Source organism: Aquila chrysaetos, chromosome 1 (genome assembly GCF_900496995.4).
Source record: "Aquila chrysaetos chrysaetos chromosome 1, bAquChr1.4, whole genome shotgun sequence".
NCBI lineage: Eukaryota > Metazoa > Chordata > Aves > Accipitriformes > Accipitridae > Aquila > Aquila chrysaetos.
Window position 1 is genome coordinate 64,730,557 of NC_044004.1, and position 20,322 is coordinate 64,750,878.

The 20,322-nt window shown below is 42.7% G+C and overlaps 1 protein-coding gene across 6 annotated transcripts in view; it reads left to right on the top strand.

The window, feature by feature from the left end:
• Positions 1–20,322, top strand: part of ARHGAP24 (Rho GTPase activating protein 24) — a 285,721-nt gene that overhangs the window by 131,976 nt on the left and 133,423 nt on the right. For all 6 annotated transcript variants that reach the window (XM_030010168.2, XM_030010158.2, XM_030010150.2 and 3 more), the window contains one exon: positions 7,460–7,547. In XM_030010168.2, coding sequence (XP_029866028.1) covers positions 7,460–7,547 — 88 coding nt within the window. The remainder of the gene's footprint in view (positions 1–7,459; positions 7,548–20,322) is intronic.

The window sequence follows — 20,322 nt, forward strand, 5'->3', positions numbered from 1 at the left end:
TGTGGACACAGAAATGGAAGCCAGAGAGAGGAGTGAGAACATGTGAGAGAAACAGCCCTGCAGACCCCCAGGTCAGTGAAGAAGGAGGGGGAGGAGGTGCTCCAGGCACCGGAGCAGAGATTCCCCTGCAGCCTGTGGGGAAGACCATGGTGAGGCAGGCTGTCCCCCTGCAGCCCAGGGAGGTCCACGGTGGAGCAGATGGATGCCCAAAGGAGGCTGTGACCCCATGGGAAGCCTGCACTGGAGCAGGCTCCTGACAGGACCTGTGGACCCATGGAGAGAGGAGCCCACGCCGGAGCAGGTTTTCTGGCAGGACTTGTGACCCTGTGGGGGGCCCACGCTGAAGCAGTCTGTTCCTGAAGGATTGCAGCCCATGGAAGGGACCCACTGTGGAGCAGTTTGTGAAGAACTGCAGCCCGTGGGAACGACTCACGCTGGAGAAGTTCGTGGAGGACTCCCATGCTGGAGCAGGGGAAGAGTGAGGAGTCCTCCCCCTGAGGAGGAAGGAGCGACAGAGACAAGGTGTGATGAACTGACTGCAAACCGCATTCCCCATCCTCCTCTGCCGCTGGGGGGGAGGAGGTAGTGAATTCGTGAGTGAAGTTGTGTCTGAGAAGGGAGGAGTGGGGGAAAGGTGTTTTAAGATTTGGTTTTATTTCTCATTACCCTACACTGATTTGATTGGTAATAAATTAAGTTAAATTAATTTTCCCCAAGTTGAGTCTGCTTTGCCCATGATGGTAATTGGTTGAGTGATCTCTCCCTGTCCTTATCTCGACCCATGAGCCTTTTCTTATATTTTCTTCCCCTGTCCAGCTGAGGGAGTGAGTGATAGAGCAGCTTTGGTGGGCAGCTGGCCTCCAGCCAGGGTCAACCCACTACAGTGAGGAATGAGGATTAATAGTTCACTGATAACAGCTTATGTGTTCACTTCATCCTTTTTTGCTACGCATCACTTGTTTATGAATTCACAGTACATGTACATGTCCGTATGTACACGTAGAAATATGCATGTATGTATATATGTGCATGTGCATACTTATCAGTATATTATTTACTGTGGGTTGATCAACAGGCTTTAGTGTGAAATACACTGGATGCCTTTCAGGCTGCAACCTTGTAAATACTAGTGACGTTGAGAGTATTATCCGCTAAATGTAGTATTTCTCAGTTTAGGATGCTATCCAAGTTGAAGTGTGCAGTTGTTCTTAAGTATGACACTGAAGACTTTCCAGAAACAGCAACAGTGAGAAAAGAAACCCCACAACAGCACTGCGTTGTACACACTGTGAGTCATATAACAGACACATGTACCCAAAGATCCTTTCTGCGTCTTAATCCTCCCCATCAGCTGCCTCCTTCCTGGCTGATGACCTTCCTGCCTCTCTGAGAGCTGATTCTTCTTTACCCTTTCTCCCTCTCTAAGCAAATCTTTTTTAAGAACTGTGGAGATGCTTAGTCTGGCACCACCCAGGGAACAAGAGGTCTTGGCATGGGGAACAGCAGTTGATAGCGGCTGCAGACCTTCTTAGCACTATTTCTGAGGACTTTTTTTTTTTTTCTCTGAGGGATGCAGTCCAGCTGATTTGGGAGCCTTCTTGCAGAGAGGCATGAATAGCTGGGCTGCATTTGTTCAGGGCTGCACTCTGGCATGGATAAAACCCTGGAAACCTTTGCTGCCAAACCAACACAGCCGCTTCTGTGTTGTTGTGGTTAACTGGTTAACCAACCTCTAGCAACAGACAAAGAGGAAGAAACTATGTGAAGATCCTGTAAGTTAACTGAAACTATACAAAAGTACCAGAAAAAAATTCCTGGGAAGAGTTTCCCATGAAATAAGAAAAACAGATACGTAAATGCAGCACTTGTCTTGAAAGCCAGAGTAGAATTCAATGAGCTTTGATAAATCATTAAAGTTTGGAAGGGCAAGAAGAACATGTTATATAACTGCTGGTACTGTGGACTTCTCAAGTACCTTTTTTAAGGGGTGGCAGGACAAACTACAAGCAAGCAAGCAGACCAGTTAAGTGTTGGAGAACTATATTAAAATAAATACTGAAGACATCATTTTGTCAAGAAAGCAGTTAAATTCCTCATGTGTCTACATGCTTTTTTTGAGTAAAATACATCTGGAGGTATTGAAAATCATGCATTTGTCTTCGTAGTTGCCAGTCAGCATCTTAAAGGCATGGGAGTTCCTTGTGTCATAAGCTTTTTTGGGGGAAAACTTGGTATCTCTTGAACACAGATGATAAGTCTGCTTCAGGAAATGAAGTTCAAACAAGGCTGGGGAAAGAGTACCTAGGGAAGAGTAATGAAAAAAGAAAGAGAAAGCGGCACAGGGTTGCTTCAGTGTAACAGAGTGTGCAAAACAGAAATACCACCTGTCAGCTGGTTGTCATGGAGGACTGGTGTGGTGGCCATCCTATCTCCTCTTCCATGCTTCCTTGTGAAGTTCATCTGCTGAATGGTGCTGAAAGTGTTGCAGAGGACCAGCGTGGGATAAAACACCTCTCTGCGCAAGACTGTAATGCTGTGAGTCTAATCCAAAGTAGATTTATGTCATTCTTGCTGCACTGCAGTATTTTATCAGGCACTTCATTAACCAAGTAGTAATTTTAATTCAGTTAAAGGCTTCACAGGTTTTTAATTTTAAAAGGCTTCACAGGTTTTTAATATTAACAAAATTGTTGTTGTTCTTCTGTTTAGGTGATCTTTGGTTTGAAGCAACAGTGTACTGTAGTAAAAGCCATATGAGTGAGAAGCTCCTTTGAAAAGTGGGCTTGATACTGGGTTAGGGAAAAGGTCAATACTTTTTGAGCAACTCAAACTTCTGCATCCTGTGAGTCATCCTCAGTGCTCAGTTAGAGAAGCAGAACTGCCCTGGTAAGGACAGAAGCATTGGAAATTGAAAAATAACTGGGGCTTACCGCAGCAGGAGCTCTACAAAACACTGCTGACCTAGTGGAGGCACAGCCCATGAACAGAATGGCAGTGGGAGCGAGGAGGGACTTGGGTCAGGGCCACATTTTTCTCCCACTCTCCTTTTTTCTGTATTTCTATAGAGTGTATGTCTTATTCCCTGCTGGCACCATGTTTTTTTCTTTCTTTTTTGAATTCAGAAGATTAATCTGGTCCAATCTGTGTCTTGGGTTGAGATTTTTTTAAATAGTTTTGAATGATTTGTAGAGTTTGGTATGAAGCAATGTGAAGTTTTCTGATTATGGAACATTTACATGCACTGATACCCAAGTCAAAACATGTATTTCCTCTGGAAATCACCTCCATCTTTTATGTGCAAATTACTGTCTTGTTGGGTGTCTAAGACTATATAGTTGGTTTTCTCTTATTTCCCCCTGGAATTAGATACTCAAGGGGAAAAACAGAGCTTTAACTTGTTGAACCTCTGCAACTTTCTGATAGTCCGTACTCTTTGGATTATCTAAGCTGTAGGAATGGGCCAGATGTTGCCCAGAAAGACAACTGAGGAAGGGGGACCAGCAGTGATGTGTGGACTGGGGTACCCCTGCTCATATTGAATACCTGCCAGCCAGGGCTGTGCCACATGAAGGGCTGCGGGGGTTATGTTACAGTACAGATGGGTGTCAGCTTGCTCGTGTGAAACACACTGCCAGTTGCTGAGAAACTAAGCAAAGGGACACTCCAGATATCTACATAACTGTACCAAGGCTAGATACAAAACTTAGTGAAGGGGAAGTGTTGCTGTATGGTGAAGGCAGACAGATGGGTGTGAAAGCAGACAGAATGGGAAGTGAAAGAGCTGCAATCACTTTTAGGCTTTCCCCACTAGTCTGGGGTGTCCAGGTGCACGTTGCACAAACAAAGCTATTTTCTTATTTAAAAAAAACCCCATATATATATATATATATGTATGTAAGTACTCCATGCACACTGATGTTGCCAATAATAGTTCTGAAAATAGACAATAAAATAAAATCACTATTTGTGGACATGTTTTCTTTTTAAACCACAGCAATATTCTGCATGGTGTTGCTGTCTGGATTCCCTTTGTATTAACTTAGCTGTCATGTGTGACTTTAGGCTTCACGTTTTAGTAGAAGAAATAAGTTTCATCTATGAAATAAAGGCACTAAGGTTATAAATATTATGACTGTTTTGTTCTTATGTTCTCAAAAACTGTCATTAAGACAGCTCACTGAAGTAAACACTAAAAGGGTTTTACATCAAAGAATCAGAAAGCATCACATTGTAATGAGACTGCAGCGTGCCTATTGCTAATGAGTTGACAGCAAAGTTGAATGCAGTTTTCATCTACTGTCTTGTAAATTGATTTTAGTTTATGGTGCTGTAGGCTAGGTCTCCTTAGTTTTGTATTTTTGTTTAATTGAATAGCAAGACATATAATTAGCTTAAGTATGTTGTGTGCCTTCACTGACACAAGCTCCCAAACCAGTGAAGTTTACTCCAGCACGAAGACTCTGATCTGTTCATCCTGTGTGCTGGGTGGACCTTTTTTGAGGTAAAACCAGCTCAAGCTGAAAGTTAAAGTGGGCAAGAAAATTATACCAGTCTTAATGGTCTATTACATGTGACATAAAATACATGTAGTTAAAAATGTTTCCTAGTCTCCCATAATTCTCAGAAAAATGTATTCCTTATATTTGCTGGGTTTTTTCTCCAGCTGTTATATGAGAAGTTGAGCTATTTTGTGACTTATCTTTTCCTGTTCATATAATCTTTTCTTTGTGATACTATTCTTGCCTAATAAGGTATTTCACAGAAGGCTTTGGAGTATGACAACTATTAACAGTTGCTGCTTGTAGCAGGAACGAAGGAAAATAGCTTATAGGAGAGTTATTGGACCAAGGCACTTAATGTTTATAATACATATATAATATGCAGCGAGTGGGGAAAGCTGCCCACAACTCCTACTGCTTGCTACTAACACCACGTCAGCAGAACACCATTCTGTTTCATCTGTTTTCAGTAAAAAGTATCATAGTGTTTAATGGAGGTGATTTTGTATGATCTGATAAAATATCTGTGCACCCTGTCTTTGGTTCCCCATGACACATTGTACCCGCTGGCAGACAGCAATATACTGACAAGTCAGTGTAGAGCTCAGTCTTCACATCAACTGGTACAAATACTGATTTTAGGAAACATTTGTTACCTGTTTCTTCAGATGACTTTTTCCTGTTGATTTGTAAGGTCTCCTTTGCGAGAAGAATATAGCATTCTGCTTGTCTTGCCTTCCCAATAATTGTAAATGCTTCTGCTCGTAATGAAGGTTACAGGCCATAGCAACAAATACTGGATATCAGAATTGATGTTTTTCCTGTGCAGGGGTATCTTCACTGCTGTTTAGTTGAGGGGTCTGACAGATATTTAGAAGCAGTGTTTGGTGAAGCTGTTATGGAAAATGGTGCTCTATGTTGGACTCAATGATCCTTATGGGGCCTTTCCAACTCGAGATACTCTATGTTTAAGCCATGTAAGTTATATAACTTGTTTACTTTGGAGATAGTAATTACTATTACTATTTAGATTACTGTTATGCAGTAATTGGAGAATATTGGTAAGTAGGTATTATCTCCCATTAACAGTGATGGAGAGCTCGTACCTAATACAATTCCTAGGATGCTGCTCTGAAAACTTAACCCTGGACAGCCATCCCAGCATAATTTCATTAAGGACTGCCTGCTAATTGAGGAGGAAATGGTACTAGGAGGAGCTGTAATATCTGAAAATCAAAAAAGAGCTCTCAGAGGAAAGGGGTGATCTATCTGTCCCATGTGACAGCAAGGCAGAGGGCGGGGGGATGGGGGGGGGGGGGTTGGCAGGGAATAAGTTAATGTCCACACTCCACTACAACACCAGAAACATTTTGAGAGTTGCAGGCGTTGTTTTTGGTAACCAGTGTTACCAAATATACACAGCTAAAATTCCCTATCTGCCTTCTCAAGGTAGTAAAGTTGTGATAAAGGCGTTCAGTGCCCATCACAGAGGTTATCTGACATCTATCTGCCTTCAGCAAATGCATCTTTGAATAGGACTCTTGCTGTGCCTGCTGTGACTTTGCAGTGTGCTGGTCTGCTGGTGCTGCCAGTGGATGGAAGTGGGATGTTTTCCCTGTGCTGCTTCCCTGGGATGGTACGGCGAGAGGGCACAGGGCAGGAACTGGCTATGCACCCCACAAATTCAGGTTACTCTTCTGTCTGCATATCTTTTGGCTTTAGCCAAGAAGAGTAGCTGGTAAGTTCATCTGCCTCACACATGCACTTCATAAATTTTCACCAATAGGGTCAAACTAACCCTTTCTTTTAGTCTTGAATTCTCCCTGCAGCACAGTGGAATTAGTACTCGTGGTTAGTACAAAAATCTGCATGGTATCTGTCACGACCCAGACTGGACAGACCAGGGAGTCTGTGTTTAATTCGAAATTCCCTCGGGCTAAATTAAGGTGAAATGACACCAAACGATCAGTTAAAGATTTTATTCATGACAGAAGCAAACTGAACTGGGGAGGCATGGTGGTAGGTGGCAGGGTTTCTCACAACAGGAATTGGCATAAGACTACTTCTGTAAACTGTGTAACCATCCATATACATCGATTCAGGGAATAAGGAGATCCCTCCCGTTGAGTCACAAGGTTCAGAGCAGACCCCCTTGCTTTCCAGACTCCTCCTCGGAGAAGAGCCTAGGGGTGGCTGGATCCACTCTTAGTCTCAGACTTGGTCAACGGTTTGTATCTTGAAACGGATGAGGTGTAGGGATTGTGGAAAAGGAAAAGGAAAGAGAGAAGAAGACAGAGAGAGAAAAAGGAAGAGAGAAAGATTTCACCGGTCCTGGGTCCAGCGTTGGTTCAGTCAGCCGACGGGTCCAGTCCCGGTGGGCTTGCGCAGCCGGGGCTTCAGTTTGTGTCCTTTTATCATCCTTGCCCCTCCTTCGGGCGGGCACCCGAACTCCTCAGGTTAATGAACAGTTTGTGAGCCTTTGGGCTTGGGGGTCGTTTGTGGAGTAACTTCTCCTTCCCTGCTGACACGGCCATTGTTTGATCTTTGTATCAGAACAGCTTATCAGAACAGGGAGCTGCGCACCCTCCAGCACGCCCTCCCCCTCCTGTTGCTGATGTCTGAGCTGATGGGCTTTTCACCTTGGCTCCTTGCTGTGCAGGGTTTGTCTTTAAGCAGAACTTGCCCCACCACAATGTTTGAGACATTAACTCTTTCAGTCTCTCACAGTATCAAAAACCCAAGAGATGAAAAAAACCTAAAGCCATTATTGAATGCATTAATTAAGGGGATCTATGATGTTCGCTTTTGGGATAATCCCTCCTCATTCTCACTTTGGAAGTCAGCTGCCCAGGCACAACACCACAAATTCACGTATACCCCAGTCCAAAAAGAAGAAGTGTTTGTCTATCAGAAGCATGGCAGCAGTTTTAATCCCATGTTTGGTATTATTTTTTCTTCAGGGTACCATCTTTCTGCCTGGCAACAGAGTAATTGAGCATCCCTGCAATGAAGAAAGTCCAGGAAAGTTCCTTTTTGAAGTTATTCCAGGTAGGATATTCTACTCCATGTAAAAAGTCTTTGCAGTTTTGTTCTCAGTGACAAATGGCCATGTCTGTTCTGCCAGAACAGAAGTTGAAGGTGATTAATGATTCAATTTAAGGGGGGGGGGGAGGTTAATTTAATACTTTTATTCATATTTTTTTCATTCATTTCTGGGCAGCTTAGGAAAAAGATGTGGTTTTTATTTGTCAATGTAAAGCATGATTGTTCATGGCAAGGAGCTGTACCACTGAGTGGCATAGTGACAGTACAAGTGTATTTGGTAATTATTTTACATTATATTGGATGCTACAAAGTAGTGTGTCCTGTGGTAACAAAGGAATCCATGACTTAACATCAACAGCTTATCAGTATCCCACATGGGCGTGATGACGTCAGTACCATCACTTGAGAATGCTCCCTGGTCACTGTGGTTGGATAAACAGATGGTAACTACAGCAAGCACTGCTGCTTTGAAGGCCTAAACTTGTTTTCAGTTGTGGTTTTTTTTGATTGGGTGTTTTTTTAGCTAGGGTTAGATTCGTCTAAAGAACATTACCCTGTCAACTGAGTGGTACTCCTGACTGCGTGTATTGCTTAAGTGATTTGTTAGCCTTCTCTTTGCTACCTTGGACTTCCAGAGAGCAGACTTTGGGCTGTTTAGGGGCTTGGTTGACAGAGTCCCTTGGGTGGCAGCCCTGAAGGGCAAAGGAGTCCAGGAAGGCTGGACATTCTTCAAGAAGGAAACCTTAAAGGCACAGGAGCAGGCTGTTCCCATGTGCTGAAAGACAGGCCGGTGGGCAAGACGACTGGCCTGGCTGAACGGAGAGCTCTGACTGGAACTCAGGGAAAAAACAGAGTTTATGACCTTTGGAAGAAGGGGCAGGTAATTCAGGAGGACTATAAGGGTGTTGTGAGGTTATGCGAGGAGAACATTAGAAGGGCTAAAGCCCAACTAGAACTTGATTTGGCTACTGTGGTAAAAGGCAATAAAAGAAGTTTCTATAAATACATTCACAACAAAAGGAGGGCTAAGGAGAATCTCCGTTCTTTATTGGATGTAGGTGGGAAGCATAGTGACAAAGGATGAGGAAAAGGGTGAGGTACTTAATGCCTTCTTTGCTTCAGTCTTTAACAGTAAGACCAATTGTCCTCGGGGTACCCAGCCCGCCGAGCTGGAAGGCAGGGAACAGAATGAAGCCCCCATAGTCCAAGAGGAAATGGTTAGCGACCTGCTATACCACTTAGACAGACACAAGTCTATGGGGCTGGATGGGATCCACCCAAGGGTACTGAGGGAGCTGGTGGAAGTGCTCACCAAGCCACTTTCCATCCTTTATCAGCAGTCCTGGCTAACCAGGGAGGTCCCAGTTGACTGGAGGTTAGCAAATGTGATGCCCATCTACAAGAAGGGCCGTAAGGAGGATGTGGGGAACTACAGGCCTGTCAGTCTGACCTCAGTGCCAGGGAAGGTTATGGAGCAAATCATCTTGAGTGCCATCACACAGCACATGCAGGTCAACCAGGTGATCAGGCCCAGTCAGCAGGGGTTTGTGAAGGGCAGGTCCTGCTTGACTAACCTGATCTCCTTCTATGACAAGGTGACCTGCTTAGTGGACAAGGGAAAGGCTGTGGATATTGTTTCCCTGGACTTTAGTAAAGCCTTCGATACCATTTCCCACAGCATTCTCCCAGAGAAACTGGCTGCTCATGGCTTGAATGGATGTACTCTTAGTTGGGTAAAAAACTGGCTGGATGGTCAGACCCAAATTGTTGTAAATACAGATTCAATGAGGCTAAGTGCCAGGTCCTGCACTTGGGTGACAACAACCCCATACAACACTACAGGGTTGGGGAAGAGTGGCTGGAAAGCTGCCTGGCAGAAAAGGACCTGGAGGTGTTGGCTGACAGTCAGCTGAATGTGAGCTGGCAGTGTGCACAGGTGGCCAAGAAGGCCAACAGCATCCTGGCCTGTACCAGCAGTAGTGTGGCCAGCAGGAGCAGGGAAGTGATCGTCCCCCTGTACTCAGCCCTGGTGAGGCCGCACCTCGAGTACTGTGTTCAGTTTTGGGCCCCTCACTACAGGAAAGACATGGAGGTGCTGGAGCGTGTCCAAAAAAGAGCAACAAAGCTGGTGAGGAGCCTGGAGCACAAGTCTTATGAGGAGTGGCTGAGGGAGCTGGGGTTGTTTAGTCTGGAGAAAAGGAGGCTGAGGGGAGACCTTATCACTCTCTACAGCTACCTGAAAGGAGGTTGTAGTGAGGTGGGTGTCAGTCTCTTTTCCAAAGTAACAAGCAATAGGATGGAGGAAATGGCCTCAAGTTGCGGCAGGGGAGGTTTAGATTGGATATTAGGAAAAATTTCTTCACTGAAAGGGTTGTCAAGCATTGCAACAGGCTGCTCAGGGAAGTGGTTGAGTCACCATCCCTGGAGGTATTTAAAAGACGTGCAGATGTGGCGCTTAGGGACATGGTTTAGTGGTGGACTTTGTAGTGTTAGATTAACAGTTGGACTTGATGATCTTAAAGGTCATTTCCAACCAAAATGATTCTATTTTTCAACATCCAGTTAGCCCACTATGTTTATTCAATATATTCTGTTAATCCCCATATTACTTTTCAATTTACTGTTCCATTATGGCTATTTAAAAGGGTAAATAGAGGATAATGTTTATTGAAACTCACCTCCATGTTCTTGCTCTTAAACCACCTCAGTGTCAAGGCACAAATGTAGTTGTCTTGACTGATGCACAGAGATTTTGATATATTGTAGAAGTGTAAGAAATATGAAGTAGATTTCAAAGCTAAGGAGAGTGGTCACTCACTGGAATTTGCAGATGCAGCTCAGCACAGTGCAGCTTTATTTTTGCTTTCATACGTGGCAAAGAATTTGGTTATGAAAGCTATGTGCAGTAAGGGGTTAGTATGCAAAGAAAGCAAGCATGATATCTATGAGGTTTGCTTAACACTCACCCCAGCTTGAATCAATCACACTTTAAAAAGTTTCTCACTGTGGTCTGTATCTTTTTCATCTGTTCAAAAAGTTGAAAGAAACCTATTATTAACCTTGCAATTCTGGCTTTGACTAAAATCTTGTTTCCATTGAAGATTAGGAGAGTTGTTTCAGTTGGAAAAAGTGCTGCTGCTTTTTTTTTTCCTCACAGAGCACACAGAATGCTTTCTGACCTAAAATTTCCACGCAAAATGGGACTTCCAATCAGTCGTTTCATAAATTAAAACTGTATTTTGTCTGGATGTTGTAGATGGGAAAGAGAGAAGCTGAGCTTCTGTAGTTGTAGCTGTTGCTGTTATTGTAGTAGAGTCTGTGCCCTGGTGGCGGGTATAAGAGGAGCAGAGAGAAGTGGACTGGCACTGATTTCAGTGATGATCTCTCCTCCTGATAGATGTGACCATGGGAGAAGCAGCAGGTTAAACTACAAAGCACTGCTGAGGAAGTGCACAAAACAGGGGTGTTCCCATTTCAAAATGGCTGCAATGCCACCTTTGCTGCCACGTGACATGTGAAGACATCAATATGAAGGATTTTGCTGAAGCTGGTGCTCCATGTATCCCGATTCATATGACACCTTAATCTGTCTGATAATGCTCACCCTGGGTGTGCTGCTTATGCCTCTGGTCTATGTGAATTTGGCATCGAGTGTGGAATATTTAACTGTAGGCCCGAGATGTGTGTGTGGTGCAGGCACGAAAACCTTTCTGTGCAGCCATGCAGGCAGCTGTATGGCAGCAGAGGGTCACTGCCTGCATGGGACCTGCCACAGCTGAGCTGTAGAAAGCTCCCTCAGCTACAGCTTGTAATTTTCCCTAACAGGAGGAAATCTGGCTGATAACAGGATAGTAGGAAATGGTAATGGAATAAGGCTTGAACAGTCAAACATTTACATTTTGAAGGCAGGCCCTTCTGCCCATGTTCAAGCACCTTCCTCAGAGATCAGTCATTTTCTGTGTATGATGCTATCCCAAATACCACTGATGCCTGTGAGATGTGTACAGCACATCTGAAGGTCAGACTGTACTTTGCTGCTGAGTTTGAATGCTTTTACCACAGTACCTGGCTGTTGTCTAAATTGTAGAAAGCCTCCAGAAAATGCAATGTTTCACCCTGTTTTTAGTACACTGTTAAGTCTCAACCACCATCTGTGTTGCTTCTGCTCGTGTAATTTGACTGTTTATTGTTGGTTTTGAAAGTGTTGGTACCTCTCACTCGATTTTCTTCCAGCCTGAGCCCTTATGTGCCAAGCCTCAGCCTGGGGTCATCCTTCATGCCCAAGTTAAAAAGCCTTGGGCAGCATAGCTGACAGTGGGAGTGCCAGCTGCTTAACTGATGGGCAATGCTGATGGGAGAGCATGATTGCTCTCGCGATTTCCCAAAAATACTTGTTATGCCATCTTTCTATGCAGTCAAGTTTAAAAGTAATTTGCAATTAATTTTTGAGCTGCATTCAATATTTATCTGGAGCCTTCCTGAGCCTCAGGGAGGGGTTTTTGGTTTGTTTTGCTTGCTTGTTTTTAATTCGGGGGGGGGGGGGGGGTGAACGTGTTTAGGATAGCACCAGTATATTTATTTCCCCCACCTTGCTAACAAGCATGCAGCTATAGTGACTTCATACTGGAGCAGTTTTCCTGGTGAGGTATTATGCTAAGGATTCATGACCAAAAAAAGTTTTTTGGAAATTGGATAGGACATTCATGCCACAGCACTGGTCTTTGGGGGATGAAATTAAAATTGAGACTCAGGGTGGCTGTGGAGGCATCACAGTGCTTGTAGAACTATTGTCAGCTGTATGTTAAGCAAAGATGAAGTGAGCTTTGCCACCATCATTGTGTCACTGTTGCTTCTCAAGGCAAGTATTGCCAGCTTTTTGTGATGGAGCTGTTTGTCATCTGTATCCTCTCAGTGACTCAGTATAAAAGTTGGGTTTGTAGGCTGGCAGCAACAAAACTCATTGAGTGTAATAGAGAAAAAATACATTGTAGCCAAGGTTCTGTTTAGTCTTTGTTAGCTTTCATATGAGAAAACAGCTGCATAGCAACAGGATCTATTTGCAGGCATTTTTTTATTTTGTCAGTTTGAATGAACGGTGTGTTAAACGTATGGTGCTGAAGCTCACGCTGCTCTTGGATTCTGTTTTCCCTGTATTAAAGGTTGAAATAAGTTTAATTATAATCCCAAAGGCAATAGTGACAAGTCCTCTTTTTGTCTATCATGTCTGTGGGCGGCCTGAAAACTTGTGTGTGTGTTTGTTTATTGGTAATACATGCAAATTATTTTGGGAATGTATGTGGGAGTAGGTTTATACTATGAAACTAATTCTCTGTACACAGCCGTCTCTGAAGATGAGTGAAAGAAATGTGTGTGGAGACAAGTATCTTGCAGTTTTGATTCTGTAATTAAAATACAGATGCCTTTAATTTGCATTTTGAAAACATTCTGTTCATTCCTTAACACATGACATGTTTTAATACTTAAAATTGCTCTTTTTTTTTTCTTTTGCTGTGCTGACGCAGTTAAAGTGCAGGAGTGAAACTGTCTCCTGTACAGTACAAGGCCCATGCCACACTTCTGTGCAGGAGTTTTCTGTACTGGAGTCAGTGTGACCATGAGGTGACTAGTGATGTCTGTGGTTATTAGCAGCTTCTCTTGCACTTGGAAGGATGCTTCATACTCAACAGAAACCAGAAGAGAGCTTAAATTTATACCTTTTTAATGGGAAATATGCACATATAGCAAAGTTGTGTGATTAGGTTTGTTCAAGTGATTGTGTTTTATTGGCTGATTGTTACTAGTTTTATTTAGAAGATAAGATCTCATTCTGTGTATTTGTTACTTTCTAAAGGAAACCTGAGGTTTTTATCTTGGTATGCAGGTGTAATGGGGGAAAGCGTTTATGTTCACACAGAACTGAATCGGGTGACCTAGCTGTGTTTCAGTGAACTAGGTGTCACTCCTAGGTACGGAGATGCAGAACAGAGGCATATGAAAAGCACCATAGTTTGCATGTGGGGTGGTTTGCAGATGGGGGACTTGATTCCTGCTTAAGTTGAGTTGCTGCACCCCATTTGCACCAGGAGGAGCTGAGCACAGAGATGTGGGAAGCTCAGACTCATCCATTGTTTTTCACACAAGGCTTGAGCATCTTTTTTGGAGTCCCCTGGACTTTCCAAGGGTTGCTGCCTGAAGGCATTTTGAGCGAGGGCAGTACGGAAAGCCTTGCGGTAGGAGCCTGGGGCTTTCCCAGGGATGTCCAGATGGTTGTAGGATCTCCCAGGACTTGAATCCTCATGTCATGATGCACTCAGGAAGCACCATCAGTTCAAAATAATCTCGGACTATGTAGGTAATTGTCTAGAAGAGATGATGGTTATTGAATGGGTGAAGGAATGTGCTTCATCGCTGACTGGACTTTGATCCTGGAAACTAAACCGCTCATACTGCTACCTCCCCAGTTGCTGTTATTTGAGATCCTTATGTGGTGGCTGATGTCCTGCTCTATGAGAGTGATAATGAATTTTACAGCTTGGCCTCATGGGTAAGAACCAGATCACCACTCCAATGGTATTTCACTATTTGAATATGTTATCAAGTCATGTATTTCTTCACTCCCTGTCCTGTATTACATGCAAATTTAATGAGAAAACAGCACTGAAGACAAGCTTACTTTCAGGACCATGTTTTCTAGCATGTGATCTATTTGCATGCTCTGTTCTGAGTTCCCTAGAGAGACAAATATCCCAAAGATTTCTCTGATGAGTTGTTCAGTTGCATGAGTGTTAATATTTAATTAGTACTGTTTAAACTAAACCATACATTTCCAAATGTTGATCTTCGATATTCCTTTTGGAATCTTTTGCTTGTAAACTTTGTATGTGTGTGCTGTATTTTTCACTATTGGCAGAGTATCATAGTCCAGCATGTGCATTGGTAGTACTGATTTACCAAAGTCTGTTCATTCCTCTAAAAGTATTCTCAGTGCAGCCCCAGGTTATGTGTCTGCAGCGTAAGGCATGGTTTCATTCTTAGGGGTTATTGAGACTGTTAGGAAATAAATGTAATATTTCAGGGAGGTTACTTGTAGTCTCTGCTGCTGCTTTTTTCTGCACTTGCATGCCTGCTGATTTCTTGTGTGTATGGCTCCTGGGTTATCTCCCTTCCCATCAGGGAACACGAGACCTTTTTTGAGTTGTGGATGGTGAAGACTGCAGAAGACAGGAATTACCTTCACCACTGTACACTTTCATTTGTTTAAGGTCAGTTTGTCAGGTTTGAGAGCTGTAGACGAGAGAACAAGCCCAAATATATTGCTGAGGAGAATTGCACCATTTTTATTCTGATTTAGATGAGCTCTCTCTCTGCACAATTTTTCTGTACATACATCTTTTCAGAAAGCAGTTTCTCAGTGATGCTATGCAACAGAAGCGTTGGTTCCCTTTCTGGTACTAATCGAAAACGGGCCAAACGAATTGCTGCAATGAGACAACTTACTTCTGTTTTTTCAAGTAGAAGTACAGGATATAAATCAAAATAGGACATGTACTTAAAATACTTAAGCTACCTTCCCAAATGCTTCAGCTGGAAAGGATGTGAAACGAAAGTGGTTTCACTGGACTGCCATGTGTGAGTCTGTCTCAGGGCTTAGTTTTGATACTCTGGCAGTCTTTACTTCTATGATATTGTTCAAAATTTTGGCTGCTTTTGCATCACAGCTTTTCTTGTAGGAATTATTTTCAGGTAATTTAGAAATCTGCAGTAGGTTTTACAAATTGATGTTAGGAAAGTGCTCCCCAATACTGTTGTGGAGAGTGCCCTACAAAGTATTTTTGTATTATTTTGAAGGACTTGAGTTGTTGCTGTTCACAGCATGTTTGAATCTCATTTTTCTGGCATGAAATTCTTATGCTGTGCTTTCTCAGAACAGTGAGTAGTATTTCATCAGGTTTCTAGGCTGACTTTGTGGACTTGTGAAGTCTTTGACTACAGAGCATTTCCCAAAAGCCTGTGGCTTTATTAGAGAATCTCTGCAAGGGATTGAAATATTAATTCCCAGAATTTTGAAACTGTTAAAATTATTTTTTCAGTAGTCAGAAAAAAAAGAGGTGTCCACAGGCCTTTTTCTTTATTTCTTTATGTCTTTAATTGCATACCATATGGCAAATGAAGTTTCCTGCAGATTAACTGTTCTGGTAGGGATCATGAAGTGGATTTCGGGGGGGGGGGGGGGGGGGGGGGGGGGCGTGTTTAAGCTTCCTTTACATAAAAGGTTGGATAATAAACTATTTTGCTTCTACTGCTGCAATAGTCTTTCACTCCTCAAAGCTTAATGAATTTTTTAGTTCCAAAGGACAATGTTACTGCGTTTCTGCAGGACAGCTATCTTATATTTAAGTCAGCTTAGATTTGCTTAGGTCTGCGCACCCATATCAGGTGAGTCAGGAGGGATCTGTTTTGCGTATGTGCATGTCACGCTGATTTCACTGTTGGTAAACAGGCCCTTCAGCTTCCACAAGTGTGTTGTGAGGTTTGAGAAGATAAATGGCTGCCAGTGTATTGTAAAGTTATTAAAAACTCTCCAGTTCCTTGTTGATACATAGTGCTTAGCAGATTAAGCCCTTCGAGAGTTTCGCCATGAGTTCTCAAACATCTGAAATGGGAAGGCCGCATAAGGTGATAATTCTTGTCACCTACTGATTGGCCGCATTTTTAATTAAGGGTCCATGAAGGCCTGGAAAACATGGATTTGGTAAGTTCACTTGCATTTTTTTCCCTAAGGCACACAAGTAAGGCAAAACAGGAATTACAGATAAATCTTTTTTGGCTAAACAAGCAGTTTTCTTCATAGTGCTCCCATGAACCTTAACAGGTTGGATACCAGATACTCACTGTAGCTTCTAGTTCAATATTCTTCTCTTCTGATATCAATACTTTGCAGTCCTAGAAGTCATATGACAGCAGGACTTCTGTGGGATGGGAAAGGCTGGACTCTGCAGTGAGGCACCGAACAGGGCAGATAATTAGCTGACATGTTTGACTGTGACTGGTATAATTCAACGTGATGTCTTGGGGATGGAAATGTTTTAGAAGGTTTTGAACTCTGTTGTTTTGAATTAGAACTGTTTGTTTTCTGTAAAGATGTAGCCTTGTGAGAAATAAGGGACAAGAGCTCTCTGCCTTATCTTCTCAGGTGTAATTTCCATGTCCAAGGTGAGGATACGCCCACATGTAGCTTTCCTTGAAGGCTTAGCAGAGCGTTAGGAACACAATGCACTAAGCAAATTCCCTTCTCTTGAGTTTAGGAGAAAATTGTGTATTGAGAGGTTTCCTGCCCTGCTGCAAAACATGCTTTTCCATAGCTCACACGTGCACACACCTGAGCACTGAGGTACTCTCTCTACCTTTGCTGTCGTGCAGATGCTCTGTATTCCCTTCACCATCTGCATGGCTAGCACAAAAATTGATTCCCTTTTCTTCATGATATAAAACCCAAAAATGAAGTGTTAAACCAGTCAGCTGCTTTGATTTGTTCCCTGCACTGAATTCCCATCTCCTCCTGGTGTGACCCCGGTGGATTTAATTGGTGCTGCCACAAAGATGAATGCCTTCCCCCGCACGCGCTGACAGCCAGCAGTGCCTCTTCATTAGTTGTCAGGAGCACAGGACCTCAAAGGCATTGCTTATACTGCCAACTGAACTAATTGTACCTCTGATATCTTCTGGAGGGAGCAGGCAGGCTGTTTAATCAAATGGGCACCAGCCTTACTGGACATAGGTATCTTTATGTAATGCTATATTGTGCTAAAGCAGCTTTGAGCACTGCTTGTTTCCTATTGAAGATCTCCTGAACACATTGCCATCCTTATTAACAGAGTGATTTCTCAAAAAAGTATTTGGTAGGGAGCCACCTCTCTGCATGTGGATACACTGGCAAGCTCTGTCTCGTTCTTGTCCTTCAAAGGAAGCTGTAACAACTCTAAACTGTTGGGTTTTTTTTAAGTCACCCTTGGAAATGCATGGAGTCAGTGAGCCAGAGAAATGAAGCTGGCTGAAGCTTTGCTGCTTGTTTCTCACAAGGTTAATGGTGAGGGCTCAGCGGGAATGAACTCCTTTCTGTCTCAAGCAGCAGCTCTCGTGATGTGCAAATATCTGACGTGCCCATAAAAGGTTTGCCTCCTTCATAGTTTTTAGAAAAGCAAAACCCAAATCATCCCCAGTCCTACATCCCTGAGAAATAAGATGGCAGGTCATGCCATCAAGCTGTTGTGCTGGCACCATAAAATCTGCTAATTTCAAGCTCAGTTCCCTACAGGTCAATGCATGTAATATCCCTCTTAACCATGTTTTTTATGCCTTTGTTGTCCTGGCTACTGAACAACACCGGGGGAAGGCACCAAGTTCAAGATACCTGCTTTTTTTTCCAGTTCCAGCAGTGACTCCTTCTGTGACATTGGACTAAGTACCACCTCTCTGTGCCCTCATGTCCATACATGTTTAATTGAGATGATACCTGCATCCTTGTGAGAGGTACAAACCTTGCAAATTAATGATGTTATGGAAGTGTAAATGTGAACTAGTGATAGCCAGCAAGAAGTTTTTATAACTTTTTTACTGGGGGTTTAGGGGAGAGGGGCAAGACCAGGATTGTGACATGTACTTGCAGAGTGATGAGTAGTTTTGCCTCCTCTCCTTTATATGGAAGATCCCCTCATGATATCACATCTGTTTAAAGCTCAAGATTGGTATGACTCAGTCTTGGGCTACTAAAGAACTACCAGAAAATGTCCTGTTTATCCTGCAAGGGGAGATGGGGCACCTTTTCCCATTCAGAAGATGCAGTCCCTTTTCTGGTAGAACTCCAGTACTTGTATCTAGCACAGAAGAGCCTGCAATAGCTGATTTAAACATCATCTCTTTAATTATAGAAATACTCTTTCATAGATATATTTTTTCAGCCTAAAATTAATCTGATAGAAATTATAGCAGTTTAGGCCACCTGCTTTTAAAGCTGAAGAAATTAAATCTAGGTGCAAGAACTATTTAAAAAAAAAATAAAAAAAGAGCCCTTTCTAAATATCTTCTCTGGGGTTTGCGGCATGTGCAGAGTAGACAAATTATCCTCACTCATATGGCTCAGCTGTGTAACTCTGAAGTTACTGAAACATAAGCCATCACAAATTTTCATATATAAACCCTTGAATCCCTTCTGGTTTTGTGAACAAGTAGATTATAGGTTAAAAGTGTGCATATTTATATTAGAAGTAGTAGTAATATTGCCTGCTTTCTGAATGCTGTTTCCTAGTTATGGTCTATTTTGCACTTCTGAAAACTCCAGCACACTTGTAGCTTTCATTTTCTATCCTGTAAAGCAATTCCACTTACTTTTCAATCATCTGTTCTCAGTGGCATTAACTTCATGTGGCAGAAGACTGCGCAGACTCTATAAAAATTTTGAATGAGTGCATTTTCTTTGCCTGCCTTTGCCATTACTCAAGCATGATATATAAAGCTGAAGTTAGAAAGTTATTTTTCACTGCATCTTTTAATTTAGAAGTAGACTGCTTTTATTGGCCCTGCTTAACACGTGGTGCATGTGATCTGATTTGTGTTTGCTCCATAGGTTAAGTTAGCAATATCATTCATTTGGACAAGCTTCTCTGTGTGACCCACTGGTGTCATTCTGGAGGTCATCTGCTACATACAAGACTTTGGGACATAATGGCGATGGCATCTTTAAAAACTTAGGTGGCATAAAAGCAAACTTAGAGGTTGAGTTTGTGGTGAATGTCTTCCACCATCGGTGTACGTGTACACCAGATTTGCTCTTAGTGAGGATGTAGCTCACGTCATGAAAATTACATTTGAGGACATGGTTTATTCCTACCCTATTTTAAATGCCACCAGTTGTAATCACAGGAACGATGAGATTTTTTTTTTTTCTCTGTCTCGGCCCTGCAGCTGGCACTGGAGCTTGACGATCAATATCAATGTTGGCAAATGGCTTATGTAGTGCCAGACATGCAGAGGTAGTTCCCATGAAGCCAGGTGGTCCGTGGGAAGTGAAGAAAGTAACACAAATGAGAGCTTGTTGCTCTAACAATTTTTTATAGTGATTTGGGGACCAAATGCGGGAGGAAGGAGCAATATTGGCTTTTCCCATTGTTCTGTTATGCTGTGAAGGAATTTCCTGAGCTTTGATAGCGCAGACTTTGTGGGGCTGAAGATAAATCACACCCCAACTGTATGGCTTGAATGAGTTGTGAAGCTACAATAGGTCTTCAGCAATGTCTGTGTTTATGTCCATTAACTGTATGCTGTGAACACACCATTTTGTTTGCCAATACAAAATCGTGTGTGTTGGTACTTTTGGCATTCTCTGGTGCGTACATAAAAACTTTGTCTCAAAAGAAACAAAATGCCTTTTATCTTCTTAACTACAAAAGTAGTCTGAACAGCATCTTTGACAGCTACTAGCTTAATTTTTTTAGCTTCATGTATGTCCCTCTAGTGGCGACATCAAAAAGTCTAGTGAAGTAATAGATGCACTTCTGTGTTGGATACCCTGTTCAGGGCTTCAGTTTTTAGCTTGTTTCCTGTCAGCAGTATCCTTGGCAGATCATGAAGCACAGCTTGAAACTTAGATTCCCAAACAAATTCTGTGAAGTGGAAAGACACAGTACTGGGAAAAAGCAGAGGCAGTGGTAACTCAAGCTTTTTGAGAATAGATTTTCCTAAATATCCACATTGCTGATGTTATTTTGATGAATTGTGATAA